The 9,321-nt window shown below is 45.0% G+C and overlaps 1 protein-coding gene across 1 annotated transcript; it reads left to right on the top strand.

Moving 5' to 3' along the window:
• The first annotated feature begins 1,733 nt into the window (after nt 1-1,733).
• LOC136458687 (auxin response factor 2-like) lies at nt 1,734-7,476 on the top strand. The gene is made up of 11 exons (XM_066458612.1): nt 1,734-2,490; nt 2,609-2,860; nt 2,948-3,032; nt 3,519-3,609; nt 3,691-3,855; nt 4,562-4,681; nt 4,789-4,861; nt 5,788-5,947; nt 6,033-6,895; nt 6,969-7,091; nt 7,191-7,476. The coding sequence occupies exons 1-10, from the start codon at nt 2,209-2,211 to the stop codon at nt 7,032-7,034; spliced, it is 2,157 nt and encodes a 718-aa protein (XP_066314709.1). The 5' UTR covers nt 1,734-2,208; the 3' UTR covers nt 7,035-7,091; nt 7,191-7,476.
• The last annotated feature ends 1,845 nt before the right edge of the window (nt 7,477-9,321 follow it).

Below are 9,321 nucleotides of genomic sequence, written 5' to 3'. Positions count from 1 at the left end.
AATAAACATAGAACCTTTTACCCGTAAGGAATGAGTCATGTATGGGTGTTGTTAACACGAGGAGTGCACCCTGCACTGCATGCGCAATGCCCCTGATTTTTATGAGGCCGGGTGCCCGGGTCAAATCACACAATGGTCTCACATCATTTAAGCGTACTACTACACCACACCTGCAAAATAGAGTGGCATGAATCACGTATTAGCGGTGTTTGTAGCATGGACCATGGACCGGGCCAACTCATGGATCGGGTCGGATCGGTGTGGCTAGGCCAGGGTCGGGGTAACATGGCGCCGAGGGCCGAGGGCAGGGTCCCTCTCGGAACAGCTCAACCAACTGCATGTGTCCTGCAACAGAAAAGCGGCCCCCTCGCCCTCGGTAGCACACACATCTAGCCTTCTAGGGTGGGGGAGCCGAGGGCACCCAGCACGCCAGCAGGCAGCAGCATACTCAGGTGGCTACAGGGAGTTCGATGCCAATGTCAATGTGGGCGCGCCAGGCCAGGCCGGGCCAGCCGGGGGTCCGGCGCTGCTGGTACCGCACCATCGGCCGTTCGGCGATCCAGGGCGTACTGTGCCGGTGCCCGGTGTGCCCCCCCTCGAGTTTGTCACCATCGGTGAGGGACAAGCGAGAATTATGCTGCTTGGCAACGCTGAACGGCGGTGGGCGTCAACTGGATCCATCGGGTATCAAAACGTACAAATGCATCTTGTGTCCCCCTTGCTCTTTACATGATCCGTATGATATTTTTACCATGCCGAAAAATTGAGAACCATGAAAAACTAGGATATGCAATCCAACCATCCAAAATCAGAGTGACAGAAAAGTTTCCCCATTGAACATGATGTACGTACCACGCTAGTACGCTCTTATAATTGAATATAAACTTTGAATCATAAAAACAAAAAAATAAAGAGGCAGTAAGGCTGCGTTTAGTTCGCGAAATGAAAATTTTTGGATATCACATCGGATGTTTCGGGGATATCGGAAGGGGTTTTCGGATACTAATAAAAAAACTAATTACATAGCTCGTCTGGAAACTGCGAGACGAATTAATTAAGACTAATTAATTCATCATTAGCATATGTTGGTTACGGTAGCACTTATGGCTAATCATGGACTAATTAGTCTTAAAACATTCGTCTCGCGATTTTCAACCAAACTGTGCAATTAGTTTTTTTCGTCTATATTTAATACTCCATGCATGTGCCGCAAGATTCAATGTTAAAGTTTGGGGTGAAAAGTTTTGGGAACTAAGGGCCTGTTTGGTTACTCCACTACTCCTAAAATTTCTGTCATATCGAATGTTTGGACACATGCATGGAGTATTAAATATAGACTAATTACGAAACTAATTGCATAACTTACGACTAATTTGCGAGACGAATATTTTAAGTCTAATTAGTCCATAATTTGACAACATAGTGCTACAGTACATATGCTAATGACAGATTAATTAGGCTTAAAAAATTCGTCTAAAAAATGAGCTTCCATCTATATAATTGGTTTTATAATTAATCTATATTTAATGCTCCTTATTAGAATCTAAATATTCGTGACGTACATTTTAGGAGCGAACACCGCCTAAAACAAGGCCTAAGCGACGGACTGAAGGAGAGACTGGTCTGAGCAGGGAGCAATGGTGGCAGCCAGAGCCAGGCACAGGAGCGTCAGGCCGTCACTCCCCCACCTCTGCAGCTGCACTGCACAGCGCACAGCGGCTCCCGGCACACGCGCCTGCGCTGTCCACCACTACTGCCTTGTGCCTTCCCCTCACCTCGCCGGCCACTTCCTTCGCTACAGTATTCATTCGAGACTCATGCCTCTGCTCTGCGTGCGCCGGTGGGGGAGAGGAGGAGAGAGGGAGAGTGGCAGAGGCATGAGTCCGCGTGCCAAGAAGTGTCAAACAAAACCACTGCGGCTTTGTCCGCCACCAGCGGCAAGAGCGGGCAATATTTCAAAGGCCGTAGCCCCGTAGGCCTGCCTCTCGCCTGCGCCCTACTCGGCTACTCCCCGCCCCCAGCCATTCATGGCCATCACCACCATGTGTCGCCACCCCACCTCCACCTCCACCTCCACCTCCCACCCACTCCTCTCCCCGCGCCATTAAACCCGCCTCACTCGCTTCCTCAGCTCCATCCGTCGCCGCATCGGCGCTTTGCTGCTGTTTGCTCCTTCCGTGGAGCCAGCTGCTGCGGCCGACCGGGGCCATGGCGGGCATTGACCTCAACACCGTGGAGGAGGAGGACGAGGACGAGGAGGAGGCGGAGGCGCCGCCTGTGGCCAGGGCGGCGGGTGCCGCCGTGTGCCTGGAGCTGTGGCACGCGTGCGCGGGCCCCGTCGCGCCGCTGCCGCTCAAGGGCAGCGCCGTCGTGTACCTGCCGCAGGGCCACCTCGAGCACATCGGCGGCGACGTGGGCGCGGCGGGAGCAGCCGCCGCTGCGGCGGTGCCGCCACACGTGCTCTGCCGCGTCGTCGACGTCACCCTCCACGTGAGTTCGTGCGTCGCGCCGCGCGCGCGGCGTCTGGGCGGCGCTTGTACGGTGCCTGCGAGCGCAATGTGCTCGAGCTATTGACTGACAAGAGAAAACCTGTCTTTGTTCCGTGCAGGCGGACGGCGCGACGGACGAGGTGTACGCGCGGGTGTCCCTGCTGCCCGAGGACGAGGAGGCGGAGAGGCGGGCGCGGGCGCGGGTTCGGGAGGACGAGGACGCGGATCGCGACGGCGAGGATGGGGCCGCCATGAAGCCGCTCGCGCGGACGCCGCACATGTTCTGCAAGACGCTCACGGCCTCCGACACCAGCACGCATGGCGGCTTCTCCGTCCCGCGCCGCGCCGCCGAGGACTGCTTCCCGCCGCTGGTACGGCCAGTAGCACTGAAAGAGGTCCCTTCTCATGCTGGTTTGGAGGTTGCTTGGGTTACTGACTCTGTTTAGTGTGGCGTGCAGGACTACAGCCAGCAGAGGCCGTCTCAGGAGCTCGTGGCCAAGGATCTACACGGCACGGAGTGGAAATTCCGACATATCTACCGAGGTAGTACGCCAATAGTATGTATTGACTGGGTTAGCTTGGCTTGGGTACTCACTATGGGCTATACGATTTTGTACATTATGCTTCGTTGTTAGAATTCTCTCTGCAACACGTGTTCCATTTTCTTAGCATGTTATTCAGGCTTAAGTACCGAATGAGACTCAGTTCAGAAGGAGGGCTTTAGTTGTGTTCATTTGAGAGTCTGCATTTTCAGTAATAATAATTGAACAAATGTTGGCTTTAGTTTTCAAGTAATGGAGGTTATTGTATTTGCATTCAGTCTGTAAATTTGAGCAAATTTCTGAAAATGAATATCTTGAAGCTAATTTAAGTGGTCAGGAAAATCAACTGATACTTCAACAAAAGATCATGCAACTTGCGAACAGCGAAACATATGTTAGTGATTGTATGAAACTATGAAACATAAAATAGAATGGATGCTATTGGATTTTGAATAACTATAGTTTCTGATAGGCCTGCTTGTTACAGGCCAACCACGAAGGCATCTCTTAACCACTGGATGGAGTGCATTTGTTAATAATAAGAAGCTTGTTTCTGGAGATGCAGTTCTGTTCCTTCGGTAGGCGTTTAGCTCATTTTGTCATTATAAAGTTGAACATATCGTACCTTTTCTTCTGTATAGACTTTCATCCTTTTCCAGAGGTGAAGATGGAGTGCTTCGACTGGGAGTGCGCCGAGCAGCCCAGCTAAAAATTGTAACTCCTATTCCTGCACCGCATAACCAGTGCTCAAGTCATAGCACTCTGGGAAATGTTGCACAAGCTGTGGCCACCAAGACTGTTTTCCACATTTACTACAATCCTAGGTAATAAAAGTACTTTTCTGGTTGTTTTGTCAATATTATCTAGATGTCTGTACTGGTACATATTTGACAAGCTCACATTCACATGATGCAACTATAGGTGTGATAGAGCATAAGCTATGCATGCAATTTGTGGATCCTTAAATAATAGGAAAGTACTAAATCCTACTGTTGTTCCTTAGTGGCTTGCTCAAAAACCATTTACTAGAGACTAAATATTATGTCTTCCTTATACTCGGTTCAATACTTAACTGACGAGCAAATCCAGTGCTGCCTGTTTTCGAGTACAACAATCCACTTTTATGGTGTCACAATAGTGGCTGTTGTTGTGCTATGGTTGATTAACAAAATAAAAAAACTGATCCCTTTTGTTTCACCTCCTTGACCTGTCGCATTATCTTGTGTTTCCATACTTGCAAATTATGCTATCGCATGTGATCTTTGGGAATGAAGACACGATGCACATTTAAGGTTACCATTTAGATTTCAAGGTTGTTTTTTTGAATTTAACATTTGACCTACTGATGCCAAATTATATTTACAAGTATCTATGCCGTTCTTCTGTGCTACTTCTTTTTTAGTGCCATGATTAAATTTGTGACGAGTTAGAAGTGCACAGAATTTCAGATATGCATTTTCCTTCCAATGTCTCCCCTTGTTGGAGGAGTCTGATGCCATCCTGTGTATAAGAAATTACTTGAATTCACAGGTTAAGTCAATCTGAATTCATTGTACCCTATTGGAAGTTCAAGAGAAGCTTCAATCAACCAATATCTGTTGGAATGAGATGCAGAATGCAATATGAAAGTGACGATGCTCCTGAAAGAAGGTTACAGTGGTGCAATGATCATATATGTTTTTTGCTGACGGATTTCCCATGCACTCTGGTTTTTCTATTTCACTCATTCTGATGTGTTCAAAATCATTTCTTTTCAGGTGCACTGGGATAATAATTGGAAGCAGAGAAGCTGAGCCTATTTGGTATGGTTCAAAATGGAAATTCTTGGTGGTATGTTCTCTTCTCCTGATTTGTACATAAGACGGATGCCAATATTAGTATCGATTGTACATGTATTCTTAAGAACATAATTGCAAGAATAATCAATGTCTCTATCTAGTGGTTCATTATTGGCATCCTTCCTGGCCTGAACTTTAAGAACATGATTCCAAGTAGACCGAATTTATGTGTATACTAATCCCTCCGTTCCAAATAATAAGTCACTTTAGTTTTGTAATGAGTCAAATTTCTCCTTCTTTGACTAGCTATAAAGAAAATGTACCAAAAAGCGTCAAATGAATTTTGTTAAATTCTCCATGGAATGTCTTGATAGTGCATTTATTTGAACTATGTCTATATGTTTTCTAAAAACTTGATCAAAGTTAGAGAAGTTTGACTTAAAAAGCTAAAGTGACCTATTTGAAATGGAGGGAGTAGTAATTTTGAAGAAACAAATCTATTGCTGTACCCTAGGAGGCTACTACTAATGCTTGACATCATCAACGCAATTTCTATTTTTTTCTTTGGTTATTGTGCTACTAATCAAGTTATATTCATTTAGCGCGTCTGAAACTAAACTTCAATTATTTCTTTGTGCTTGCGGAACTTCATGCCTGCTTGTAGTTGCAATTCATGCTTCTAATAGTTCGAGTCTATTAGTCACTAGGTATAGAATGGGAGTTATAGCATCTAAAAGCTAAGCTAATGTCCTTAGCCAAAGTTTTCGTATGTAATTTTTGAATCCTGCAGTATTACTTTCATACTTTGTTACTTACCTTCCAAGATATTTGTCTGATGTAAAGTTTAAAGTTGTATTTATATGCCATTGTGGGTCAGACTTCAGTTTGAGCCTTGATGGGAAATTCTTATCCTTCTGTTCCCTTCTGAAATCTTGTTCCAGGCTGCCATATGTTATTGACTGGTGGTCATCTTGACAGGTTAGATGGGATGATGGTATAGAGTGCCATTGGCCCAATAGGGTATCTCCTTGGGAGATTGAGGTCACAGGATCAGTTTCAGGATCTCATATGTGCGCTCCCAATTCAAAACGTCTGAAACCATGCCTCCCTCAAGTTAATCCGGAGATTGTGCTTCCAAGTAGGTAGTTTTACAAGTGAAAGGAGAACCATTAGTCAAGGTTTATGTACCCTGCTGAATTTGTCCTCTTTTGCTATTTTGGCAGATGGAAGCGTTTCTTCAGATTTTGCGGGATCTGCCAGATTCCACAAGGTCTTGCAAGGTCAAGAATTGTTGGGTTTGAAAACCCATGACGGTACTGCTATTTCTGCTTTTCAGGCAACTGAAGCGAGAAATTTGCAGTACAGTGATGAACGTAGTAACACGAGTAACAATATCTTAGGGATCCCAAGACTTGGTGTTAGATCTCCAAATGGAATCCCTGGTTTTCCCTACCATTGCTCAGGCTTTGGGGAATCTCAAAGATTCCAAAAGGTCTTGCAAGGTCAAGAAGTGTTTCGTCCTTTCCGAGGAGGATGTTTGGCTGATGGCCATATAAGAACTGCTGGCATGTATCAACCTGATGGTAGCCATGTATCTGGTGCAGCGTATAAATGGCCTGCACCACGAGGGTGTGATTTTCCACAGCCAGCAAAACCGGTTCTTCTGTTGCAAGCATCCTCCCAATCATCTGTGTTTATGTTTCCACAAACTAGTTCTAAGATAACTCGCTTGGAATATGAGTACAGCTGCCTGGATAAGGATGGGGATGGTAGATTTGATAGGACTGTTCCTACTCAAGATATGGGAAGAAGCAATCAAGCATTATCTCTTTGGCCTCATCTTGTTTCCGGCGAAGCAATAGAAGAATGTACTGGAACTGAGAATATGCACTCCCCTGTCAGTGGTGCTGAGCATGAATCAAACAATGAGAGTACAGTTGAAAATGGCTGCAAAATCTTTGGTATCTCATTGGCTGAAAAGATCCGATCATGCGATGAAGCAGACTCTTGTAGTGCAAAATGTAATTCTCGGCTCCAGCCTTCAAAGTCAGAAATGCCAAAATCGCTAGGCAGCTGTTGGGCCACTGTAAGTGCTTCGTAGTTTCTTCTTTTGACATTGTCTTGGTGTGATTGCTCATTAACTGATGAAAGTTTTGTAGGTTCATGAGCAAAGACCTGTTGTTGGCAGGGTGGTTGATGTCCCGGCCACGGATATGATGATCTGATCCACATGGCTTATCCTTGTAGAAGATGCAGAAAGGACAACCGATTGCAACTTTCATGTTAGTGACACTCATGGATGTTAGAAGTTTATAAAACCTCCTTTCTGCAATTTTCCACCGACCTTACGCTGTGAGGCTTCTTAACCATAACTTTTGCAGGGCCTGAACCACATCCTGGATGAAAGATTGCTAAAAGGTGACCTTATGATTCTTGGAACAAGGATGTTTGGCAAATTTGTAATGTACTTTTGGGCTTTGAATATCTTATTATCTTAAGCTACCTAGTAATCAGCACTTGTATCTTAAGGTGTGCGTTATGGCAAGTTCTTTTAGAGAGCTTGTTTGGACTAGCACCATTTCCCAAGTACTTGTCGCATTATTTCTTTGCCCCCGGGAAACAGGTCCGTTTTTTTTCCTGTGATGTTTCATTGGCAGATTGGCTCCAGTCTTTTTGGTACCATTTGTTGCATCGTGTGTGCTTGAACAATTGCACATCTCAAGCGGTAAATTGAGGTTTCAGGAGCATGATTTGACCAGCTAGTTGCTGCCTTCATTGGGACGTTCAGTCAAGGAATAAAGGCGTTGCAGTATTCCTTGGCAGAACTGCCAGCAGTAGCCAGTAGCCAGTAGCTAACGGCTAGTGTTGACAAGCTGGCGTGGAGAACGTACGTCCCATGAGAAAGACTTTCGCCATTTCGTCCAAGTTAAAACTCATTAATGAACGAAATAAGAATAAGCGAGGATGAATACAATCGACAAAGACTTTCGCTGTCTCTCATTCGTTCCCTGTCTTTGATGCCAAAAATGGTTTATAATTGGCCGGATAGTTAATTACTCAATCAAACCAATTAATGTGAATTTTTTTGAAACATTATTTGTTTTCTTAGTCTAACATTCAGTCTGTTCGCTGGTTGGTTTTCTGGGCTGATAAGCTCGGCTGGTGCTGGTTTGTTGTGAGAGAAAAATACTGTATCATGGTTGATAAGCCCTGGATGAAATCAACGAGCGAACATGCTAATTATTTGGTTATTTAAGGTTATTGTGTGCCCAGACATGTTTAGCCTAGTGTTTGTCTTCTCAGCAAAGATGTATTCACATTGGAGCTGTTCGGCTGACGGTTTCTGTGGCTGATAAACCAGTTGATGCTGATTTATTGTGAGAGAAAAACAATGTATCATGATTGATAAGTCGGGCTGATAAGTCCAACAACTATCAGAATCTTTGTTAGAGGTTCTTCGAGTTTCGTCTACCATATCTAGACTGCTCGAGACTAAGAGAAATTATGTTTGCCCTCATCACTGCAAATTGGTTTGGACTTTGGTCTATCATATGAAAGACCATTCGTTCTATAAATATGTGCTAAGGTAACGTTTGATTGACAAGAACAAATCAATCTACTACATCATTTCATATTACTATTTTCTCTCCGCACTAGTTTTGCTTCTTGTTCTTTATTGACATCTACTTTGTTGTAACAGCGAACACAAGCAGCCTGATCATGGATTATAAGTTAGAATAGTATTTTTCTTTCACATCAAACCAGCCAACAGTACTTCTGGCTTATAATCCACGATCGTTATACCCAAGGCACAAGCAGGACCAACCCATCACTCAATTGTCCCAGGTATCCAGGTCCCCGTCCAAACTTGGACTCCAAGCCCCCACATCCTGAGTCCCGGACTCCGTGTGGTGCAAGGACCTCCACCATCCTCGCTTCCAATCAGTCGGTCCAGAAGGAGCCGGATCCGTGACAAGAGAGCAGCAAATCTTCCAAGCGCCCATACCCAAGTATGTGCTCGGGATAATAAGTCTGTGACTTGCCTCGATGGCTTATGCAACGATCGGTCCTTAACCGACCAGACAGGGAAAGCAGTGTAACCAAGCCATGCCCCGCGTCCATGGCGACACAACCTCTTACACCCACCAATACCCAAACCATATCCCTACCCGGTCACCATTTTTCCTTTCCACCATTTATATCTTTCAAGTGATAATAATCCAGTAATATATTTCCTATCTCTCGCGAGTGACAGGCAATCACTCGACTTCTATCGGAGTCCTGTAGCATAGCATTCTACACGATCTTGTCATACTAGTAAGACTCATAGGATAAAGATATATAAATGCAAGTGGGTTTCATTCAACTCCTTAAAACTTAATATACAATTATAATTTAAACTGCAGAAAAGTAGGGGTTTTGCACCGGGGCTTGCCTGGGTAAGATATATATTAAAAAGTTAGTATCTGCATCTTCAGATCATCTACCATCAACTGAATAGAAAGCCCATTG

The sequence above is a fragment of the Miscanthus floridulus genome, chromosome 6, assembly GCF_019320115.1.
Source record: "Miscanthus floridulus cultivar M001 chromosome 6, ASM1932011v1, whole genome shotgun sequence".
NCBI lineage: Eukaryota > Viridiplantae > Streptophyta > Magnoliopsida > Poales > Poaceae > Miscanthus > Miscanthus floridulus.
Note: the sequence above shows the minus strand (reverse complement) of the source record. Positions and strands in the feature narration are given on the sequence as shown.